The 25,674-nt window shown below is 37.0% G+C and overlaps 2 protein-coding genes across 6 annotated transcripts in view; one reads left to right on the top strand and one right to left on the bottom strand.

Moving 5' to 3' along the window:
* The window catches only part of MACIR (macrophage immunometabolism regulator), a 790,687-nt gene that overhangs the window by 506,039 nt on the left and 258,974 nt on the right, over positions 1-25,674 (bottom strand). The window lies entirely within an intron of this gene.
* Positions 1-25,674, top strand: part of LOC102165335 (uncharacterized) — a 133,607-nt gene that overhangs the window by 18,760 nt on the left and 89,173 nt on the right. The window contains exons 2-4 of one of the 2 annotated variants that reach the window (XM_085014196.1): positions 2,609-4,939; positions 10,876-11,067; positions 22,678-22,845. In XM_085014196.1, coding sequence (XP_084870322.1) covers positions 2,758-4,939; positions 10,876-11,067; positions 22,678-22,845 — 2,542 coding nt within the window. In that variant the 5' untranslated portion in view covers positions 2,609-2,757. Of the gene's footprint in view, positions 1-2,608; positions 4,940-10,875; positions 11,068-22,677; positions 22,846-25,674 lie in introns of those variants that run through there. The other variant, XM_085014195.1, reaches the window with a different exon arrangement.

The following is a 25,674-nucleotide window of genomic DNA, read 5'->3' as shown; positions in this document are numbered from 1 at the left end:
TCAATCCCCTTTTATTTTTCTTCTCTTTCTGGAACCCTATTATGTGTAGAATGGTCTGCTTTATATTATCCCATAGATCTCTTATACTGCTGTCACTTTTTTTTATTTATTTCATTTCCTGTCTGCTGTCCTGAGTGGGTGATTACCATTATTCTATCTTCCAAGTCATGTATTCATTCCTCTGCATTATTCATTCTGCTGCTCTTCAATGCATTTAACTGAACTTGTGTCTCTGCAAATGAATTTTCTAATTTTTTTTTGCTCCTCCTTATAGTTTCTGTTTCATTTCTAAAGCAATCTGTATTACTGTTCAGACCTGCTCATAATTTCTCCAGTATTTCCAGTGTCTCCTTTTGAACTCAGTGTCTGTTAGATTGCTGAGGTCTGTTGCATTGTTTGTTCCTTCAGGAGAATTCTCCTGTTCTTTTAAATGAGTATAGTCCCTGAGCTTCTTCATTTTGTTTATATTTTTCTTATTCTGTGAGTTTAGGGAAAACAACTATCTACTCTAGTCATTGAGGGCTATTTATATGCGAGAGTGTCCCTGGGTATTTTGTGAGGGTTTACTTTTCTTTCTTTTTTCATTTGTGTGTGTGTTTGTTAGGGCTTCTTTTGCTTTGGGTGTTTGCTCTCTCTTTCTTCAGTGTGTGTAGGCTGTTATCGCCTTGATAAGAGGTATGCCAGTGTACGGCCTGTGCACAATTCCAAGGAGATGGAGGCATGGGCATTGCCTATACTAGTGCCTAGCTGATGGGCCCCTGACAGTGGAAAGGACCCAAGGGGAGGTGGCACAGGGTGTTCCTGGTTGCAGGGCTCTGGGAAGTGGCAGTGACACTCATGAAAGTGTAGGTGGTGCCCAGAGTCTTTGGCAGTGGCAGCAGCAAGGCATTTGTGTTCCAAGGGGAGTGAGAGCAACAATGGGTGGCACCCAGTTGCAGTGCCCTCCTCTGAAGTGACCCCTGAGATTACTGGGGCTACAGGTGGCACCTGTTCATGGATCCCTAGTGGTGGTGGGCTGTGTCCACCTCTAAAGTATGAGATGGCTACAGTGGTTTTCCCTGGTGCCTGAGAGCCCACACAGTGTGCAGAGAAAGATATTCCTATGGCACTCCCATTCCTCCCCTTCTCACTCTCCCCAACAATGGTGGCTGGCTTCTTCTGCTGGCCCAGGCCTCCTCCCATGCTCTTTCAGCTATGGCACTCTGTTTCTCAGCCCATGATGCACTGTTCCATAGCCCCTCAGGTTGTCTCCACACAGCCAGTTCTAGTCCTCTCCCTGGAACCGAACTCAGAAACCTAAATCTAGTGCCTAGTTCCCACCCAACCAACTCAGGCTGTAGTGTCCTGGGCAGTGCTACCAATGGTCTGTGTGGCACACTCTCTGCATTGCCCTCCTCAGTCCAGCTGCTGTGCTTTTATCCAAGGCTCTGCCATTTCACTTCCAACCCAGCTGATCTCCCCATCTGTCAGGTGGCCTCCCAAGGTGAGGATTCCTTTTCTCTTTCACAGCTCCCTCTCAGGAGTACTGTTCAGGTCCTCATTCCTTTTTTTTCCTCTTCTTTCTCTTTTTCTCCCCCTTTTGTTCTACCCAGTTATGCGGAAGCTTTCTTGCCTTTTTTGGAGGTTTAAGGTCTTCTGTCAGCATTCCATAGATGTTCTTTGCCAATCCTTCTATATGCAGATGGTTTCTTTTTTTTTTTTTGATGTGTTTGTGGGAAAAGGTGAGTACCATGTCTTACTCCTATGCCATCTTGATCCCATCTTCTTAAATCATTATTTATTTTTTGCCCATTCTTTTTTCTATTTCTTTTAAAACACTCTTTCAGATGCAGCTTAAAACATAATTTGAGATCTCTGTATTTTGTCCACTTTTTTTTTTTTTTTTTTTTTTTTTTTATGGCTGCACTCATAGCATATGGAAGTTCCCAGGCTAGGGGTGGAGTTAGAGCTGCAGCTGCCAGCCTACACCACAGCCACAACAACACCAGATCTGAGCCATATCTGTGACCTACACCACAGCTCACGCAATGCTGGATCCTTAACCCACTGAGCAGGGCCAGGGATCAAACATGCTTCCTCCTGGTTACTAGTCAGATTTGTTTCCACTGAGCCACAATGGGAACTCCTGTCCACTGTTTTTCACACAAGATCTGGTACCTCCTGCTCAAGTTCAAAAATCTCTCAAGCACAATATTCTAACATTAAAAAGCAGAGGAGTAAAGTTTACAAGGTGACAGTTCTTGGACCAAATATCTGATCACAGCAATGTGCTCTTTATCAAGAAGTCTCCTAAAATTTATTTGCATAAATTTGCTCTGAAGTTTTCATTTCCCCTAATTTGGAAGTCTCTGTTTTAGAGTAATACTTAATTAGATTCTTACTTCCTAAAACTACCAGGTGATATTCTGCATTCTAAGTTAATTGCTTTAAAATGAGATATTAGAAATGAATTTTTGTGTAAAATACTAGAATACTAGAAATGAATGAAAAATGTCACTTTTAATATCTACAAAGGATGTATTTTTATTTTCATTCTAAAATTCAGAACATCTGCTCTCTAAATACATACAAAAACCTGTTTTAAAATTTTTTCTGGCTTCTTCTTTAGGTGAACCTCAGCCCACTAATGAAGCAAGCTGAAAATATATAGAAGATCTTAAAAGAGAAGTTAAAGCAGACACCTCAGGAGCTTTGCTTCATCAGATTAGGACATTAGGGAAATCTAGGGGAAAAGGAGATGAGAATACATGTGCTTCTATGAATAGAAACCAGGAACCCCCTTTTCTCCCTGAAGATAAGAAACAACCTCCAACTGACAGCAAAACAAGTAGGAAGAAGGAAAATGATGATCCTCCTTCATCCATTTCTCATCACCTAGAGAAAGTCTTAGCAGTGGTCATGTTTAATGACTGTGAAGAATCATTATCAGGAAAAATTACACTGCAGGGTTTTCCAAACACATTAGAAGGCTTTAAACCAGCAAAAGGCAAAATTATTACAGAAGTGAAATGCGGGACTATCAGTGTACAAGTAGAAATCAAGAAGGGATTTTTCTGTAAAACAGGAATACAGTTCCAAACAAAAAAGAGATGTTCAAAGTGTCACCAGTATTATTCCATCAGATACATTCAGAGATGCTGCACCTCTAGAAGCTGCTCTTCTAAATATAAGAATATGTCGGTGGAAGAAATAAAACGTAAGACACCATCTAAATCTGGAAGAGACATTGCCAGAACTGAAAGCCTCTCACTGAAAGTCAGCATTGTAGGAAAAGGAATTAAGGTTAAATACATGAGTAAGAAACAGAATATATTAATAAGTATAACTCCTCCTAAAAGAAGTGGAAAACTAGCTAAATACAGAAATATTTCCTCCAATCACACTACTAAAGAATGTTCCAAGTCTTTTGCACAGGCTGATAACAGGTGCTCTGAAAAGTGGCAGCCTGAAAACAAGAATCAGAGTTCAGACTGTTGGCGTGTCTCTCCTATTGTGTCTGTTGGCCAGAAGGAAGAGAATTTTGATACGACTGTGGTTTCTCTGTGCTCAACCCCTGAGAGGGAGAATAAGCCTGATGCACTATCTTCAGTATTAAAGGACTACGAGGTAGAATCTGCCACATTTCAGCAGAAGGACTTTATAACTAGTAAGAATAACTCCCAAAAGAAACATTTCTCTGAGGCTGAGACGCTTTTCAGAAACATTCTTCCTGTTTTGCATGATACCCTAAAGACCACAAGTTTAAGTGATACAGACTTGAGTACAATGCCTTTTAAGGATCCCAAAGATACACACAGAGAGAGAAAGATCATCCTTGATAAACTAGAAAATATCACATCAGGTTCACATATACAGCATAGCACAGACAGAATAAATTATTTGCCAAGTATCATTACTGACATTTTTCCAGTTCAAGATGACTTTCACTTTTGTTCTTTGTCGTCTCTGAGTGAGCAGCTCACAGGAGAAAAGGCAGACAATATTCACTGCAAAGACAGCAAAATTCCACCTGCAGATTGCTATGAGAACTCAAATTCTTTATCTTTCCCTTCTATTCAAAATGCTCTGAAATCCTCCACCTCTTTCAGCCTATTACACTGGGCCACCAAACACTCAGGACCTAAAGAAACCCCTGGGGATACATTTTCCTTTAATGACTATGCTGGACTTTCAAAAGACTATGAGGAAGAGCGTGTTAATACGACTGACAGAAACTTTAACCGAACCACTTTATGTACTGACTCTCATACAAAAACACAGAAGCTATTGGAAATGAAGAGTACACAGCATCCAACTCTTAGCCCAGCAATCTCCAGCAGCCTCTCTGCTGGCAGTCCACACAACAGCAGTATCCAAAGCACTTTAGACTGGGGTCAGAAAGAGTCCCAGTCAAGTAACCCAGAGAAAGAAGTCCTCAGCAAAACAAAAGTGCCAGTTATGACCTTAATAACAGATAAGTTAGACCAAAGATTAATTATTCAAAATGATAAAGAAGGCCCAGTTTATTCTAATTATCTCACAGATATGAAAAACCCTATAGAGTCACCCAGCACTCTGGGAAATGCTGAAAAAGACAAATTCCAGATAATTATGCCTGCAGTAAATAATGTGAGCTACAGAGATTCTGAAGACCTTTCAAAAAAGAACCATGATGAAGTCTGTTTTCAAACACATTTTCCAAACAGTGTTGAGTTCAACTGTGCAGTGTGTGCTACAGATAATCTGCTTCTTATTGAGAAAATACTGACCAGTGATACAGACCAACATGATAACCATGATGAAAAGAGCCTTGGACTAACCAGACTTAAACAGGAGCTAACAGAGTGCCAGAAGATTATATCAACAGAGCCAAATTCTGAAGATAAAAATGACCCCAAGGAAACCTACTACCACCAAACAGATATACTGCTATCCCCTCAGAAGCAGAAAGCTTTGGAAGGTACAGTGGGCTATACAGAGTCTAACTTTCATTATTTCTATAGTTTGAGCTTTGGGAAGCCTTTTTATTGTGTGGAATTTTTTCTTTATTGCTAAAGATATATTAAGTATTTTAGAGTTAGATGAGTACAGGCAAGCATATATCAGCCTGCTTCTTCCCATCACCACTTACCCCACCCATAAAAATGCATATCAAAAATCACCAAGGCTGCAGTTTAAAGTTTTAAAAAAATCAATTTCTCTTTAAAAAGCTGATGTATTGCCAAATCAATTTTGTAAGAAAGGTTAGCCTTTTGCACTCTTAAATAATCTACCATTTCTTTTCTTCTTGCAAGCTAAGCATGTTGAGAAGAATATGTTTTAAATCTTGCTACGTTGTTGCAGAAGCACGGCATACATGTTTCAGGGGACCATGTGGAACAGTAATTAAAGCAAAGGACAAAAAACAGAAACAGACATAGCTAATCCTGACTGAGCCATCCATTGGGCCTCTGACCTCAAGCAGACCTCTGACCTCCCTTGTGGATTGGCTGGCCCTGCTCAAACCATTGATAGAACCCAGAAGCTCTCCAGACCTGGAGAGGGCTAAGATAAAAGCTCTTTCCTAACTACATAATACTGTCTGTCTGCTTTCAATTTTGGATCCACATTATATCATTCGAGGCATTTCCTAGAAGGGCCTTCTTGTTTTTCTTCAATAAGCCCTAAATCTTTTATATTTAAGGTTACCATTATTCCACATTATATATTTAAATACATCTTAAACAGGTAAAAACGTTCTTCTGAACTTCCAATAACATTCTTAAGATGTCCAGAAATGATATTTGGTACGATAAAAATTAATCCAGAAGCTATCTTCTCTTTGTTGTTATTCTATCCCTAGTTTTTAAAAATAGAATTAATAAAATTTGGAAGTAGAAATAAAACCACATAAGTGTTGGCATGAAATATGAAATTAACCTTATAGAGAATTAAATGTCTGGAGTTCCCGCTGTGGTGCAACAGAAACGAATTCGACTAGGAACCATGAGGTTGCAGGTTCAATCCCTGGCCTTGTTCAGTGGGTTAAGGATCCAGCATTGCCGTGAGGTGTGGTGTAAGTTTCAGACACAGCTCAGATTCTGTGTTGCTGTGGCCTGTGGTGTAGGCTGGCAACTGTAGCTCCAATTAGACCCCTAGCTGGGGAACCTCCATATGCCGTGGGAGTGGCCCTAAAAAGAAAATAATAAAAAAAAATTTAAATAAGAGAATTAAAAGCCATCCAGTCACATGCTTAATATGAACACCCTATAGCAAAGACCCATCAGTCACAGTGACTGCTTCCCAGTGCCAAAACAGCCCTAGATACCAGGATCAATGGCATTAGTCATAACATTGATTCAGTCATACTTATTTAAGTCTACAAGAGGCAGTCTGGCAATAAAAACACTTGTGTCTCCCAAAGCAGATGCTATCCCTGCCAGGCTAACTCTCCTTCCCCTATGGACATGCCCCTCTCTGGACTACATCTCTAGCAAGGGTTATTTCCTTAGAAAATCAATGACTCAAGTTGGAATTCCCCAAAAGTGGACGCTGTGCTTTAACAGACATTGAAATTGTGCCATTTGGTGCAATTACGTTTACCAGTATCCTATGTTACTGCGGTTCATTAAAAGGCAGTTCCTACAACTCTCTCCCTTGCCCCTTTATTCCTCTCCCCCACATCACCCTGTTCCAGTCACACTGGCCTCCTTGAGTTGCTGGAACCTGTTAAGCAAGACAACACATCAGGTCCTTGCTTGGGCTCCTCCCTGTATCTGGACTACTTCTTCCAAATGTCCACATGGTTCGTGCTTGTCCTTCTATTTTTTTTTCACCTAGTACCTTATCAATGAAGCCTTCTCAGGCCACTCGACTTAAAATTGCAATTTGAGCTCTGTCCATTCCAACCTAGGCCTACTCTATTCCTTATCCATGTCTTATTTCTACACTTAGCATTTTCACCTTCTCATCTGCTGTATATTTTACTAGTTTATTTATTCTGTCTTCTCCCACTAGACTGTAGTCATGAGGGCATGGATTTTTTTTGTTTTGATCTTTGCTGTATCTAAAACATCTGAACAGTGCCTTCCTGTAGAGCAGACACTCAATGAATATTTGTTAAAGAAAGAAGTCAGGGAAGTTATATCAGGTTGCTTTGTGCAAAACTCTATGTTCACATACAAAACCAAAACAAATAGGAAAACAGCTCAGAAATTACAATTTTGTATTAGAAGATATCTGAATCTAAAATATTTGCATGGATTTGACTCTCCTAGAGTTTTGAATATTTTTATACTTTATTCAATACTGTTATTATATTATTGATACTTTGAGCCAAGATTATGTAATATTTTTTCAGGGAACAGATTATTTAAGGAACTGAGACATCTTTGTACTATTTTTCCAGAAAACTTTCAATTTGACATAGGCACAAATTTCTGCCTTTATTTTCAAAGGGGTCCTCCAACTCCTCAAAATTTATCCATACACCTCAGATTAAGAACACCTGTCAGAGCGCTGACGGCATTCATGTAGTTCGTTGCACCATGTATGTGCTTGGGAGTTAATTAGATTAAAGGTCAAGATCTAAAGAGGCCAGGTAGATAATGTAACTGAATAAAGCAGGCTACTTGTAAGAAATAACGGAATTTTGGTGCACTAGATGGAGCGCTGTCCTTGGGGAATGAGAATCCTGGCCCTGAATAGCCAGGTCTTCTAGTTTTTCAAGATTGCTGGAGATTTGGAGTTTTTATTTATACAAATCTCTAGACTATATAACTTTTAAAACACAGTAAAGAATGAACAATCTACCACCTCTGAACTCAGTAAATAAGAAGTGGCAGGGATGGGCATGTGGCAAGAGTTAAAGAGCCAGTGATATAAAGGAAGGCATACAAGTCTGAACTCTTAAGACAAAATTCTGGATTCTGGTCTGCACATTCTCAAGTAAAGAAGTTTCTTGGGGCCTCATTTCTTCAGCTATAAATTGACTGAAATATATATTTAAGATCTCTGCCAAAGAACCAGAAATTCTATATCATAAAACATTTTGATGAGGAAACCAAGTCTAGGCTATGCTGACAGAATGACAGATAATGAGAAGGATTAAATGATATTTTACATGGCATAGAAATATTTATAATTAAACAGCCCTTTATATGTAATATGACACAAAACCTCCATGTAATGTATGAGATATTTTATTTCTCTGTGCCCCTAAGGAAAGGGTGATTTCGAAAGCCTGCACCAAGACAAAAGGTGTAGAGAACGGCAGCTCCGACAAAGTTTGTGGTCCTGAGGTTTGTACCAAGAACGAAGATGAATAAAACAGTTACTCCTTTTCTTGTAGCAAGATACAACTCTAGGGATAATTTGCAACAAGCTGAATTTTTATAAAATTGGGAACTTTCCACACTCATGGGCATTTCAATGTTTCTCGGTAAATAAGCAAGTCTAGGGTCCAGGATCCAGCTGCAATATCCTGTTTTCTTTCACAAAGGCTCTACCCAGATCTGCATCTTTCTCTCCTTGGTTTATAATCCACTTTCCAGGCTTCCTCTTGGCTTTCGAGGTGGTAACTTTCTATATTTGGTAAAACATTAGTATGTTTTTTAATAGATTAACCTATTACCCCTACAAAGGAACAGTGTGTATTTTAATAGAGTCCTTCCAGATACCTGAGTGTCCTCATTCTAGCACCAAGCAAAAAACTGCCTTGTTCCTGGAAAGGGTCAATAAACATCTATCGGTTATTCACAGAACGAGGAAGAGGCTTACTTACATGTGAACAAAGGTTACTATGATAGAGGTTCAAATCACCAAGTAAAAACTTTCTATCAGCTTGAATGATTATGCTGATTCAGGTAGTAAACAGGTAGTAAATTTGAGTCTGGGAAGTGTTCAAGCTTGGATTGAATGACTACTTGGTAGAAATCTTGGTTGAACAAAATTACCTTCTGTATTTTTGCAAACCTGAGAATCTGTGAATACCAAGCAAGACAAGGGGACCTTTGCTCTCAGTGCACATTACAGTGATTCTCAAATCACTCTTCAAAACACAGTGTAGGGCACATACCTTCTCCTTACTGAGTGTTTAAGTTCTAGAGGAAAACTTTTCTATGCCAGAGGGCCATATTTCCATCATACACACTTTCCTAGGGCCATAGGACTTCCTTTTTCTCCAGCAATTTCAGAAAAGAGTTTCTTTAAATGTGAAATATTTGACATCAGAAAATTTTCCTTCTCATAGTTGCCTTCAGAGTCAGCCTGGACTCCCAATCTCAACAAACAGTGGAACTACAGGGAGCACTGAAGAAAATTGCTAGAGACTAGCTCTGCAGCATTTTTAAAAGTTTCACCACTCTGTAAAATTCCAGAGGGCAATAAGTCATTTTGTTCATTGCTGTAGTCCTGGAAACCAGTGCAGTAGAAATTAGTACATTGTATATTATATATACATACATATTAGCATAGAAAGTGAACAGTAAATATTATAGAATGAGGTCATTTTTTCTGTCACCCTCTTAATCCCTAGGGAAAAGGTAGGAGTCAACAGCAGAGTTATGGAAAATAAGAGGAATTGGATAATGACCATTCTCCATTCCCATGTCTTTGGCCCTGACAAGTGAAATTTAAATTGTTATGTAAGTGGGTTAACAAATACAAATAAAGAAGAGAATGTATGCATGGATATATCCCATTTATTAAATAGTTCTGAGAACAAACTTTGATACTGATAAATTAGGTTTTAATTTATAAAGACCAAATTTTTAAAACTCATTTGCTTCTGGGAATAGAATAAAAATAAAGTTTAAAATTTGGTTTCTTTTTAATTGATGTTCCTTGCCTTTTTTATAGTATCCAAAAGTGAAAGCAATAAAATTCCTTATTAATTCTAGCCTCCCAAACTACTTTCTAGGTATTGTGTACTCTGCTATTTGAATTTTTATTTTACTTTGTCAGTTATTTTTTTAAAGTTTGCTTGTATTGCAGTTTATTTGAAATTTTCTTACTTCTAATTAATATACAGTCTCATGGCTTGTGATGACAGAAAGCAGCATTTCGGAAGTATATAAAGTATTTCAAATAGTTATTTATCCAAACATAACATTATCAAAGCCTTCATGCAGTTTGGCCTTTTTTGTTTTGTTTTTTCATTTTCTTCATTTTGAACCAACACATGCACCAAGAAAAGTATCATGAAATTAGCCTTATCATTAATAGAGGTCAAACCATAAAGGACTTGAATTCAATAGTAAACTCATTACCATAGATTGTAATTTAACTAATTCAGGTAATAACACCTTGTCTTATTGAAATTTCATGGGACATAATTAACAATTTATTTGCTCCATGATCCTCCAAAACAACTAATATAATGTTTCAGGCATACTGCTTGTGCCAAGGAGTATCTACTGAATTGAATCTCACTAAAGAAAGGCATGGTCATCCCCCCTTTCTTATGTAAACCTATTTTCAATTTATACGTTTTTCTTTCCTTTTACAGCCACATCTGCAGCATATGGAAGTTCCCGAGCTAGGAAATAATTAAGTCAGAGCTGCAACTGCCGGCCACAGCCACACAGGATCCAAGATCTGCTACCTACCCCACAGCTTGCAGCAATGCTGGATCCTTAACCCAGTGAGTGAGGCCAGGGATCAAACCTACATCCCCATACACTATGTTGGGTTCTTAACCCACTGAGCCACAAGAGTAAGTCCCTTCCTTCCGTCTTTCCTTCCTCCCTCCCTCTCCCTTTCCTTTATTTTTTAGTAATAAAATTTTAGAAAATGAACCATGAAGGAGTGAAATGATTCTAGTTCTAGTCTACAGCGATTCTATTTCAAAGACTGGAATATCTGAAATCCTATCTTGAAATGATGTCTCACTTTCATACTTAATGTGGTTTCATCTAGATTGGAATTTGGAAATAAATAGCCACCGAAAGTTATCCCAAGAATTGGCTCCAAGAGGTGCACAGGTCAGCGATGGCTCCCAGGAAGAAGCAGTAGACCAGTGGGCAAGAAGGAGGCAGCAATTCAAAGACGGTAAACGATGCAGCTCAGCTGGGGGAAGTTCCTTTGCCAGCACCATCACTGAAGGATCTAGTGAGTAGACAATTGCCTTCTTTTCCCAAACCAGAGCAAAGGCAACAACTTATCGAAGCTTAACCAGAACCTCTCCCTCTTACCTTCAGAATATAAACTCTGTTGTTTGATTGTGGCAATGTAGTGATTATATGCTTTTATATGATAGATATTTTTAGAATAAGCAACTCTTTATTACCCGCTAAGGAATACCAACTTGGTAAATTACCTCCTTCAAAACACAACTGCCTACTAAGGCTAATATCCTCTTCAGAAACTGAAATAACTAACTACAGGGTTCTTTACTAAATTAAATGTGTTCTAGTTCAAAGAATTTGAGTTGGCTTACAAAAATACATATACTGCAAAAAGATAATATTAATATGTTTGATTATAAGAAACAAATTTCTTCTTGTTTGAACACATTTAAAATGAGGAAGTATCTTTAAGTAGATGTGTTCTTTACTGAGATAGTGTTGTTTTTCTTGCTGTTGAAAAGATGTTATTAAATCAGCATCATATCTCTATTAGGGAGGAAGAAACCCTTCCTCTACCCTTCTAGGTTCTTTTGGCTGGCTTAAGATTTACAGTGACATGAGGCAAATTAATTGAAAAAAATCAAATTTAATTTCATAGGTATGGAAACCCCACACACATGAGAAGGGCAGAGACAGAAAGGTAAAAAAAAAAGAAGAAGAAAAGCCATCCTGAGCTACGGAATGGGACAGGGGCATGGGACTTTCAAGGACAGGAAGGTCATTCCTAGGATAAGAAGAACAGATGATTGGTAATTAGATGTTTGCCCCATCAGGTAGATGGGGCTACTTAGATAAAATATGTCTTTGGCAATAACTTTTTCTGGGAAAAAAAAAAATCCTCAATTTAAGTTATTTTAGGTAGTTAAGAAAAGGATCATATTCTCTTAAGTCCAGAGGGCTCCACTGCCTTTACCTGAAAGAAATCCGCAGGCCAACGTGGCACATCTTGGGGAGGTCTGCTCTGAATCCCTACACCTCAGTCCCATAATCAATGGCAAACTGAGAAAAATGAGAGGTAAGTCAGTCATCAGTGAGGAAATTTAACTAAAGGGAAATATGGGTTTAAAAAACAGAGGAGGAACATTAATACATACTGCATTTAGCATATAAACTGAACATTTTTAAATGGGCAACATTAGAGCTTGAGCTTCAATTTTATTTGGAGACCTTACTAAGTACTATAGTCTGGAAGACTACCTCTCAGATAGTTCTGAGGAAATGCTCCAAAGAGGCAGGGAAGGAGCCAATATATATATGAATTTTTCTGGCTGGGAAATACATGTAGTCAAGCATACATCTTGGTAAAAGATTAATGCTCATCACACACACACACACACACACACACACACAAACTCAACCTCCCCCTCTCCTCCCCCCCAGATATCTCAAGTTTCTGGATCTGAAGTCATTTTTTTAATTGATATTTTATTGAAATAATTCTATGTTCACATACAGTTCTAAGAAAGAACACAGAGAACCCAGTTTCCACCAATGATATTTTTTAATTGACATATAGTTGACATACTATATTAGTTTCAGGTGTACTAGTGATTTGTCATTTGTGTACATTTTGAAATAATCACTATAAGTCTATTCCCTTACGAAGTTATTACAGTGTTTGACCATATTCCTTTATTCCTTATGATGTGTATTCTATTCCTCTAGCTTATTTATGTCATAACTATAAGTTTGTAATTCTTTTTTTAAATTTTTATTTTTTGCTTTTTTATAGCAGCACTCACACTACATGGAGATTCCCAGGCTACGGGTCAAATTGGAGCTACAGCTGCAGGCCTATCAAGAGCCACAGCAGCATGAGGATCCAAGCCATGTCTGCAATCTACACCATAGCTCATGGCAATGCCAGATCCCTGACCCACTGAGTAAGGCCAGGGACCAATCCCACATCCTCATGAATACTAGTCAGATTCATTTCTGCTGTGCCACAACAGGAACTCCAGGTTTGTATTTCTTAATCTCCTTCATCAATTTGTTAAATTTTTATTCTCACATGTACTACTGTATAGGGCTGTTTTATTATCAGTCCTCTGTTCATAGCCTCTTGAAATACCACCTGAAGAATACATTTCTTCTATCAGACTTCCAATAAAACATTCCTCCTGCTACACATTTTGCTATAATGTTCATTTCCTTTCACTCCTATTTCCCCTTCTCCTAATAAATTTCTGTATTGATATATTCTAGAATTTGATTCAGATTTTTAAAAATCAGTACTTAACATAGTTCATTAATATTTCTTCATCACTGCTTTTTTGCACCAATCAGTTCCAACCAGGCTTATTTTTTCTTCCTACTATAGTAATCCTCTAATTTTTTAAAAATAATTCTTTGGTATAAAATGAGTTATTCTATGCCTAAAAATCTACTCACTTCCTCTTAATTCTGAATGATAGTTTGATATAGAATTCTAAGTTCAAAGTATTGAAGAAACTGATTTTCTATCTCCCAGTAATGTAGTGGTGCTGATGAGAAGTCTGAATCTAATGTCATCCTCACAACTTTTGTCATTAATCAAACTTTTGTCTCTGTTAGTTCTTAGGGTTTTTTTCTTTATTCTAGGTATTCTAAATTTTTCTAGCATGTATCTCAATGAGTATATTTTAAATATACTTTCATATTTTACATCCCATAAGCTATGACATACTGATGATTCATATCTTCCTACAAGGCTCATAAATTCTCAGGTACAATTTCTCCGAATACTGATTTCCTTTCTCTTTTCTATTGCCTCTTGCTGGTACCCCTTTTAGAGTGACATTTAAATTGTTGGATCTGGAATTCCCATCATGGCTCAGTGGTTAACGAATCCGACTAGGAACCATGAGGTTGCAGGTTCAATCCCTGGCCTCACTCGGGGGGGTAAGAATCCAGCATTGCCGTGAGCTGTGGTGTAGGTCGCAGATGTGGCTTGGAAACCAAGTTGCTGTGGCTGTGGTGTAAGCTGGTGGCTAAAGCTCTGATTAGACCCCTAGCCTGGGAACCTCCATATTCTGCTGGTGCGGCCATAGAAAAGACAAAAGACAAATAAATAAATAAATAAATTGTTGGATCTATCTTCCACATGTCTTAAATTTGCTTTTCTACTTTGCATCTCTTCATCAATTTGTGCCTCATTCTGAAAGAATTCCTTAGCTCTGCCTTCCAGCTCGACAATTAACCATGAATCCAAATCCTTTCTTCCCTTTAGTCTTTTTAAAAATGTTTTTATTTCAACAACTCTATTTTTAATTTTAAAGGCTCTCTAGATGGCTCTATTTTATTTAACTATTTTTGGTTTTTGTACCTCTGAGAACATTAACTATATTATATAAAGTTTTAACCTAATTGCTCTATTAACTGTTTCCTTGGTTCATATATCACATTTGCTGAGTTTCTTATTTTTCTTTCATAGTGTTGACTTTTCCCAAATGTGCTATGATTTTCAACTGGGTGCTTATTCTTTGCTTCAAATTTTCTGTTCATTTGATGTCTCCAACTGAGCACCTGGGTAGGTAGTGAAGGATCCACTGTGGTTTTTGCTGTATTCAGTGTAAGAATGCTTCAGGTTACAATAAATGACTTACCTCTGCATAGGATATTCTATATCCCGCCTGGGTGTCCTCTGTCTTCAGTCTTCACTTTTTGACACATTCATTTTTTTTCTTGGCCCAAGGCTAATATACTCTGCTCCTACTTGACTCATAGTGGAGTTTCTAAGTGAGGGATGTGCAGACATCAAACTACCTGCTGTTTCTTTCTGCCAGTGTGCTCCAATTGATTGCCCTGTTTTTTTCACCTGGGGCCTCTGTAGCTCTGGGTTCTCACTCATGGTCATGCTCCCAGCATTCTATATCAAAATTTCCTCTTAGATAAATCAGATAGACAAGTATTATAAGATATCACTTATATGTGGAATCTAAAAAAAGCCAAACTTGGGAGTTCCCATTGTGGCTCAGCAGGTGAACCTGACTAGCATCCATGAGGATGCAGGTTTGATTCCCAGGCCTTGATCAGTGGGTTAAGGATTTGGCATTGCCATGAGCTGTGGCATAAGTTGCAGATACGGCTTGGATCCCACATTGCTGTGGCTGGTCATAGGCTGGGAGCTGCATCTCCAACTCAACCCCTAGTCTGGGAACTTTGATATCCTGCCGGCGCAGCCCTAAAAAGCAAAGCAAAACAACAATGACAAAAACAAAAACACAAAAGCCAAATTTGTAAAAACAGAGAGTAAAATCCCCAACTAGGGATGGGAATCAGGGATAGGACAGATGTTGTTTAAATGTAAAAACTTGCAGAAAGTAGTAAATAAATCTTAGAGGTAAAATGCACAGTTTAGTGAATAGAGACAACAGTATTGAATTATAATCTTCAAATTTGCTAGGAGACTAGAACCTAATTATTCCTACCACTAAAAAGACAGGTTAATTATGTAATGATTAGAGGTACAAACTGTTACTTCAATGACAATCATACTACAATGTATAAATGTATCAATTAAAATATGTACACCTGAAATTTATACAATGTTATATGTCAAATATATTTCAACAGGAAAAAAAGCAACTTTCTCACATATATGCTCTGCTGTGATTTCATCCCGTGGTTTACAGGTTGATTCTAGATTAGATTTCCTAGTTATTAGTGTACTGAGAATTCTCTTCTTGCTTTCAAACGCATCTATGGATCTTAAAACATATACTATACACTACATATACACACATCCTCCATTCCTTCCTGATTTTTTCTCTGGACTTTGAAATACCTCAATTCTTTATTATGCAGAAAAATTCAGCCATAACCCTTGCTTATACATATGTGTAATCAAACTTATCTAAGTATTCACACAATAAAAGAACTTGCAGGAATTAGGACCTATCCACAAACGTATTTTCTAGCATTCCTGTCAAAATGGGCTACTGGAATTGTGCTTACTCCACTCTCTTGAATCCACGGCTGCAATTAAAGTCCATTTGCCTCTCTACCTTCCTTTTCCACTCTTCTCCACCTTACTCTTGGCCTGGGAGTCTCATTTCTATGGACTTTAACAAGGGACTTATTTGGCCGCTTGCTTCCTATGTGTTTGGCCAATAGGGAATATCAACAGAAGCCTGGATGGAGTGAAGAGAGTGAGTTTCCAGCATTATTACCCCAGATCATTATTTCCCGTAGTGTACCAAAGGCTAATTGTGTCCCTAAAGCCATACTCCTATAAACATGTCCTCTCCACACTAACTTCTATGGCTCTGGGATCTGGTAACTGTTACCTACTTCCCCTGTTACTGCTTCAATCTTAGACTGGTCTTACTCCCAGACTGTTGCACCTGACTTCCTTAAGTTGTGTAAAGTTTGTAAGCAGTGTTTTGATTACGATATCCTCAAGTTACTCATTTGAGTATATCATCTATCTTATGCCACAGCCTTATGACACACCCATGTTCTGTTTTCATATTGCAGCAAAAATCAAATATCTCTACACTACATATTGATAAGACAAAGGTATCTATTGCCTACAGAGATAAGGTAGGATACTCTCTTGACAAATGTTTGGAATTGTCTCAGAGAGAGAAAGACAAAGTTTGATTTCACTGAGGATAAGAAATTTGATTTAAGGCAGGTCTTTTAATGTGAAATCTTGATTATGACTGGGTTAGGATCATGATTAAAAAGATTAGGACTTGGAGAAATGGCAAGGTGAGGATTTTGAGGGTTTCAAAAAGACTAAAGAAATCAATTATCTGTTGGTTCAGTCTGTTGAAGAGTTGGTAGTTTGGGGAGAAGTTCTTTTAATGAAAAATAAAGGTATTTGCTTGATCAAGAGTCTTCTGGAGAGTAAAATGTGTTAATAAAACAGAGGAATAAGATCATGTTAATTTTGACAATAAGATATGTGGGGACAGTGGTTTTGCTTTTGTCCAGGCAGTTATAGAGGCTAGAGGTTTTGTGCTCAGTATATTTGAATCTCCTCTTGTCTTAAGATGAATAAATAGCCAAAATGTCACGAATGTGGATTCTCCCAAATTGGATTTCTTAGAAAGCATTATTCTTGAGCTGCCATCCATATTTTTCTTGGCCTGCCATCCATATTTTTCTTGGTCTTTTAACTTACAATCTTTGAAAATTTCATTTCTTTTCACCAAATAGTACAAATCTTATATTATGCATGTAAATCAGATATAATTGCCATTGACCCTCCTCTTCCAGGTTCCCCCCACCCCATATATACTCATACAAAAGCAATATGGTCAGCCCTCTGTATCCTGAAAGGAATGTTTCCAGGACTCCATCCCTATGGATACCAAAGTGCTTGGATGCTCAAGTCCCCTATATAAAAGGGCATAGTACTAGGAAGAAAGAAAGAATTTTATGAAGGCATTAAAGGAGAGACAGAGGGAAGGGCTTCTGTCATGTGGTCGTCAGCAAATAATTTGAAACCTCCTCTAGATACTACTCTACTTTGAAGACCCCTGTGCTGCCCTGTAGTGACTCAGTGAGAACCCATTATGATGCTACTTCTCTCATATAATACTCATATTCACTGAGTTCTGTTTTCTCCTTTCAGGGTTTTCCCTTGGACCCTTGAAATCCCTCTTTTTCACAGCAGAAAATTCAATTACAGTTCATCCCTCTAAAGCAGTATAACCAAAATTATCAAGGTGTTCAACAATCAACTAACACTATAGTAATAACAATCTAATCATTTTCAAAGCAAAAAGCAAGAAACTGATGGAAGAATAATTTGGTTATAAATAAGAAAAACAGGAAAACTTTACATGTAGTAATAAAAAATTGTTACATATAGCAATAGCTTCCACTAATAGCTGGAACAATTTATGCTTACTAAAAAATTACAATGAATGGAAACTTTGTTTAGTTTGATTAACTACAAGTGATTTTTTGAGCCATAGAGAAATGAACCATTTTCTCTGGTTTTCAGTTCCTTCTAAAATAGAAGGTCAAGTTTCTTCTAGGTCACTGTGTTTTTTAGCTTTCTAGATCCTTCCATGTCTATTTCATCCTGTTTTATGGACATACCTTCCACTACCAGTGCTCTTTCACATTCATGTCTGCTCGGCATTTCTTGAGAAAAAGGAGCAATTCTAGGTACGTTGGAATCAGGTCACAGTGGTTCATGAGGGCAACTGTGTACATTTATTTTTTCTAACATTGCAATTTAGTAACATCAGGTTGGTAACTTGAAACTGGCCATGATGGACGTATTTATACAATGGAAACTGGCCAACACTACAAATCAGGGCTTTTTTTTTTTTTTTTTTAACTTTTGGAGAGTCACTTTTTAAACATTTACCAGTATCCACTTGAAATAACACAGGAATCACTATACAACTTGTACAAATTCAAATTCAAGCCAAATAATAATCATTTTAATTAAAACAATGATTGTTTCCTTTGGGGTGAATTCTGTTTTGAATGAAAACTTATACTAACAATTTATTTCAGATTAGACAGGAGGGAACTGAACTGTCACTTTAGTTTTCAGTTTATCCAAGCCACAGACACTCAGAAGGGATGTTGTATTTCCTTGGAAACTTTTCAGTAGAGACCACAATTCACTAAGAGCTGCTGGAGCTAGCATTTTTTAATGTGTGGTTTAAATTTTATCTCATTTATAAAGTCAGGATATGCTACTAATCCATGAACTTAAAATCTGACAGCTTTATCGAGCATTATTACAGCTGGTGTTTCTCAGTCTGTTAACCTCACTCATCTTTGACTTCCTACATAATAACTGGAAAAGACATTAGGAAAGACATATTTATGTATGTGGACACAGTTGATCAATCCATCTAGACTATGGGGAATGCTGACTAAGGCACACCAGGTAAATAACTTGAAGGCTGTAAACTGAAGTCAGAAGGGTCCACAAAATGAAGCTCTGATTTTTATAATCTCCAATGGCTCCCATATTACAAACAGATGTGGCAAAAATTTGGGTCTAAATTGTGTGAGGATACTTGGTAGCACTTTCCTTATTTTATTCAGTTATAAGAATTATTATGGAAATGTACTTCCATAATAAAAGAACTCCAATTTCTAATAATAAGCACTAACAATTACATTGTGCTCACTATGCCAAGCTTTACAGTATAAATGAATTAAGCATTATAGTTTCATCCTGGCTTTACCAAATTAGGAATCTGAGTCATGGAGAAGAAAATTGACTTTCTCAATGTCACTCAGTTATTATTAGAGATGGGACTGAATTTCAAACCAAGAGTGCATGTTCCTGAAAACTACAACTCACTGCCTTTGGTTGGATCATTCATATCCGACATGGTGTCTCTATGGAAATGTCCATACAGGGTCCTACTTCATCAGTTACCACATTTTTTTAATCTTCAAGTAATACAGCAGAATGAAAGAGATATGAAAATGTCTGAAGACACCTAGAACTGAGCTGAGTATTTTATCTTTTTTTTTTTTTTGTCTTTTCTAGGGCCGCACCCGTGGCACATGGAGGTTCCCAGGCTAGGGGTCTAATCACAGCTATAGCCACCAGCCCACGCCAGAGCCACAGCAACGCAGTCTCCGAGCTGCATCTGCAACCTACACCACAGCTCAAGGCAATGCCAGATCATTAACCCACTGAGCAAGGCCAGAGATCGAACCCACAACCTCATGGTTCCTAGTCGGATTCGTTAACCACTGAGCCATGACCGGAACTCCTATTTTATCTTTTTGACTCTTAGGTTCAAAAAAAATTTTTAAGAGCAAAGAAGTACACATGCAATTTCTATCATACTAAGCATATTTAACAGGTCATTCTGTTTTAAAATTTCATTTATTGAAAGGCTCATCTAGTAAGCCAAATTTTGGTGACAGAAACATTTGGATTTGTTTTCCCTTTGGCTCAAAGTTCCAAAATGGCAATTGTTGAGAAATCTAGCAGCTCAAAGCTGCAGCAGGTGTGTGGCTTGCTGCTTCATTGGGTTTTAACACAAATTTTATGTCTCAGTTTATGTAAGAATATGTTGATTAGCTCTGTCTTGGTAAAGGAATGAACAGAGAACTGCTCATCCACATAATCAAATCTGTTTATAAACAAGTGGCTGTTTTAATACTCTCATGCAGGCTGATAAAAACAAAGATGATTATAATTTAAAGGCCCACCCTCAGACTTTTATATGATAGGGGATGATTACTTATCCAACACAGACAGCTACTCCTCTGGGAAAAAAAAAAAAAAAAAGAAAAAAGAAAGAAACCAAAAATACCTAGAGATAATTCCTTGGGCTCAGGAGTCTACATATGTTATATTCACAATTATTAAAATGTAAGTGAATATTTAAGGCCAAGAACATAGGAGTTAAATCAAATAATGGAAGATGTTTTAAAACTTTAAAATCCTTTAGGGCTTCTATAACTTTAGCAAGAATGTAGGAAAAATCCTTGATTTAGGCTTAAAGCTCAGAAAAATAGGTTGATGAATAATTAGAAATTTTTGGTTAACTTTTCCTACCATTTAAAGTCAAATATAATACCCAGATTTATACAAAAAATTGAGTGCAAACCTACCTAAGGGATATTAAAGTATGATATGTGGAAGAAAGTTTTCTATATCCTAAGTTAATACAGTCTATTCTACAGTTTTCATGATTTTTAGTTCAATAAACAAGAAGTCCCATAACATTCTCATACATTTACATTCCAACTTCATCATTACATAATATTCCCCATATCATCCCCTTTTTTTTAAATTCTTACCTAATGAATTTTATTACATTTATAGGTGTACAACGATCATCGCAACCAAATTTTACAGCATTTCCATCCCAAACCCTCAGTGCATCCCCCAACCTGTCTCATTTGGAAACCATATGTTTTCCAAAGTCTGTGAGTCAGTATCTGTTCTGCAAAGAAATTTATCCCCTTTATTTTTATATACCAAAATTGTATTTATTCAGGCAACATAGTCTATATTTTCAGTATTCTCTTCTCTACTGCAGGGAAGTAAGGACAAGGAACTTGTCCATATCACATTTATCCATTATCCCATCATCCCACTCCTCAAGGTACAGTCTAATGATGGTCTTCCTTAAACCTTCCATTCCCTACAGCCACAATCTCCTTAGTCTGAAATCTTATTTTCATTATGAGTCCCATATCTTACTTATCTTCCTATCCCCATTATGCCTAAAAGTGTACCTTGCTCACAAGAGAGAAAAAATTATTTTAAATAAATTCAACTCAATAAATGAGTAATAAATGGATAAATGCACCTAAAACCATTTGAACCATTGGAGATTAATATCAAGTGACTAATGAAATTTTATTTTGTATATAAAATAAAAACTACAAGAATAAGCATTAAAGATATTTGAGGTTTGTTCTTGACTGTCAGCAAGAGACTACTATTGCATGCTTTGTCAGTATACCTCCCCTGACCATTTCTACACGAGTTTTCTATCTATTTGAGCTACACACTTACTGCTGCCTTTATCTGTGTATCAGGATAACTAACATTTACACTCTTCAGTCCAGTACTAGGAGAACAGAGGTAGAAATGTAGGGTCAAGAGCAAAAACCATTAGGAATCAATCTCCAGTGAAAATCAGTGAGAAAAAAAGACCATTTCTCCCCAGGGTATTTATATCACTGACTTTCAGCAGAAATCCAGCTGGTTACTGCTGAACATGGGGTGGGGACAGTAAGGAAAAGATTTTATGTATAATTTTTAAGAGAAACACATGGGAACAACCATAGTTTGTGAAAAGAAATTAAAAGAGAGGTGTGTTGTTGTTTTTGTTGTTGTGTAAGAATCATTCTGTGGTCTTCAAACCCTACCCTCTTTATGATAATTGAGAAATGCAAATAAAGGGCCTATGGTTTTCCTGAAAGTATATTTTGGTCATGAAATGGTGCTTCTTAATTCTGTACCCTTGAAAGACTGAAAGACTTGGAGCACAACTTTATTTGGGTTTCAATTACCTAAACAGGGCCACAAAGACATACTTAGAAACTAAAACATAAGTGCACTCTCTCATTTCCTTAACTGGCACAGCCTTCCATATCATTCAAGAGACTCCCAAGTCTTTTTCATTCATAAACTGCTATGAATGAAACTGTCCAATGAAACTTTACTTGATCCCTATATGCTTTATTCTACATGGAAGAGCACAGAGTTTTCCAGGAATGTATGTTTTTGCAGTACCTTCTTTGAAGTACAAAGAGAATAGTGATTTTCTCCCCTGTGCTTGGAATTTTTAACGGGACTCTAAAGCTACTTCCCAGTCTTATGACCCCCACATACCAATACATAAGTCTCAAATTCAATTATTTTTTCTATACTTCTCCTCCAAAGAAGGATTCATAATGCTATCTTTAGTTTATTGACTCCCACAGCTTAGTCCCTCAAGCAACACCTATTTTATTTATGATTATTTTGGGACTATGTAAGTTCTTCCTGAGAGAACTAACAAATGTAGCTATTTGTTTTCAAGGATGACATTCTGCCTTTAGTATTGACTTAGCCCCCTGCACACATTCAGGTTCCTTCTCACCTTGGCCATCAATATGTGTACATCTTTCTTCCCAGGCCATAATTCATGTTATCACCTTTTCTCCCCCTCAGTCACCTCAGAGGATGGCTGTTCTGTGGATCTCGGCTTTCGAGTTGGTATTAAAGAAAAAGGATTCTACACAGAGAATTTCCATTCATCAGCATGGGTTTTTCAAGGGGACGATGGGAATCCTGAGGACAGTCCAAGATGTCTTAGTAAAAAACCCCGACCAGTAGCTGGTAAGGATCCTACAATTACGGTAAAATGAGTGTGTCTTGGAGAACTGGTAACAAGGCCAGTCTCTGAGGTTAGCAAACTTGTACAGTAGGTGGAGCATTTGAAGAGAAGTATGCGTGTGTGTGTGTGTATTTATATACAGTACTTTTAATATTTGAAAGAATCCGAAGCTATTTAAATAAAAACTATCTTAACTGCTCATTCAAAAATAGCATAGTTAATTCTAAAGTTGGAGTAAAGATTAATATAACAAGTCTTTTTCATTCTACAAGTAAAAAAATACTATTTCTAAAAATGTACTGGAGAGTATAAACAAGTAACAAATTATCATTTATTCTTCCAATACTGAAATATGATCAATTTTGTTTCTGAATTGTCTATTTTATATATTGGTCTAGTCCTGTTTTTATGTGCATATGAAATATGCCTTTCATATATTTGTGTATATAATTTGATATATAAGACTATATGGTCTGCTTTACATTTAGTAATATAATTACTTAATAATTATACTCTCATTTAATAACAAATATTTTCATGTGTTTTTAGAGATGTAATTAATATTCTAATAGTTTCGTGATTTTTTTTAAGAGATTAAAATTTGGTTTACTAAAACCATATATAGTTCCCTAATGCAATAACTGCATAATAATTTTTTTTAATTTATACTTGAATTACAACTTTCACCATGTAAAATTATGACTGCAGTCCAACCTTTGCTAAAAAATTTAAGGTGTAGAGGTTTTATAAATTTGGTTGATTATAAATAAATAACTTTGATTAAGAGTAAAAAATTTAACTTAAGCAAGCAAAGATTCAGGTTAAAAGTGATGTTTTAAATTAATCATACAATCATGCACTCAACAAACACCATGCCTACTGTGGTCCAGGCATTGGAGGAAGTTGCTAAAGATACACAGGGAGAAGTGACAGGTATAAGTATGATAGATTCTACAAAAAGGTACTTAACATTTTCAGTACAGAAATCAAAATGTGCTTAGTCTTTTCTTAATCGCATTTATGCAGACAACATTAATTGTTGTTATATAAGCTCATCATTTGTTTTATCTGTAAAGTAAAACAGAGCTTTCCTTAATTTTTTCTTATAAATATGAAATTCAGCATTGGAGGATTTTAATGATGAAAAGCTGTAAATCAAAATGAGTTCCTATGCACATGCATAAGACAATAAAATGCTTGTATGTTGCATATTTAGAATATCTATACTCATTTCATAATATGAATTAATTGAGGTTAATAATTTACTGAGGAGAAAGCATGAGACTCTAAGTCTAAAACATAAGGAATTCAGAGTGGAATTTTTGAAAATTAAAATAGATCCTGAGAAGCCACATGTAAATAAATGAAGTTAGAATACTTTACACAAAAATAAACTCAAAATGGCTTAACGACTTAAATAAGACATGATGTGATAAAACTTCTAGAAGAGACCATAGGCAAAACATTTCCTAACCTAAATTGTAGCAATGTTTTCTTAGATGAGACTCCAAAAGCAAAAGAAATAAAAACAAAAATTAAAAAATGGAACCTAGGAGTTCATTTCGTGGCTCGGTGGTTAACAAATCCAACTAGGAACCAAGAGGTTGCGGGTTGGATCCCTGGCCTTGCTCAGTGGGTTAAGGATCCAGCGTTGCCATGAGCTGTGGTGTAAGTCATATATGCTGTGGCGTAGGCCGGTGGCTACAGCTCCGATTGGACCCCTAGCCTGGGAACCTCCATGTGCCGCGGGAGCGGCCTTAGAAAAGGCAAAAAGACAAAATATATATATAAATAATAATAATAAATAAAAAATGGAACCTAGTCAAACGTATAAACTTTTGACAGCAAAGGAAGCCATAAAACAAAAAGACAGGAGTTCCCGTCGTGGCGCAGTGGTTAACGAATCTGACTAGGAACCATGAGGTTGCGGGTTCGGTCCCTGCCCTTGTTCAGTGGGTTAACGATCCGGCGTTGCTGTGAGCTGTGGTGTAGGTTGCAGACGCGGCTCGGATCCTGCGTTGCTGTGGCTCTGGCGTAGGCCAGTGGCTACAGCTCCGATTGGACCCCTAGCCTGGGAACCTCCATATGCCGTGGGAGCGGCCCAAGAAATAGCAAAAAAAAACAAAAAACAAAAAGACAATATAGGATGGGAGAAAAGATTTGCAAATGATGCAAACACCAAGTGCTTAATTTCCAAAATATACAAACAAATCATACAACTAAATATCGAAAAACAAATGCAATCAAAAAATGGGCAGAAAACCTAAAGCGACATTTCTCCAAAGAAGATAAATAGACGGCCAAAAGGCACATGAAAAAATGCTCAATACCACTAATTATTAAAGAAATGCAAATTGAAATTACACTGAGATATTATATCATATCAGTCAGAATGGCTTTCATCAAAAAGTCTACAAATAGTAAATGCTGGAAAGGGTATGAAGAAAAGGGAACCCTCCTACACTAAATTTGTGCAGCCACTATGGAAAATAGTAAGAAAGGTCCTTAAAAAACTAAAAACAGAATTACCATATGATCCAGCAATCCCAAGCCTGGCCATATGCCCAGAGAAAACCATAGTTTAAAGAGCCATATGTACCCCAATGTTCACTGTAGCACTATTTACAATAGCTAACACATGGAAACAAACTAAATGTCCATGGATAGAGGAAGGGATAAAAAAGAAGAGATAAACATATGCAATGAAATATTACTCAGTCATAAAAAAGAATGAAATAATACCATTTGCAGCAACATGGATGGACCTAGAGATTATCATACTGAGTGAAGAAAGTCAGACAAAAACAAATGATATCACTTACATGTTACAC

This window comes from Sus scrofa, chromosome 2 (genome assembly GCF_054392235.1).
Source record: "Sus scrofa isolate SSC_HxYL_T2T_F1_AM1 chromosome 2, Sscrofa_HxYL_maternal_Yorkshire_Landrace_v2.0, whole genome shotgun sequence".
Classification (NCBI taxonomy): Eukaryota; Metazoa; Chordata; class Mammalia; order Artiodactyla; family Suidae; genus Sus; species Sus scrofa.
The sequence above is the reverse complement of the archived record's forward strand: the minus strand, read 5'-3'. Positions and strand labels throughout refer to the sequence as shown.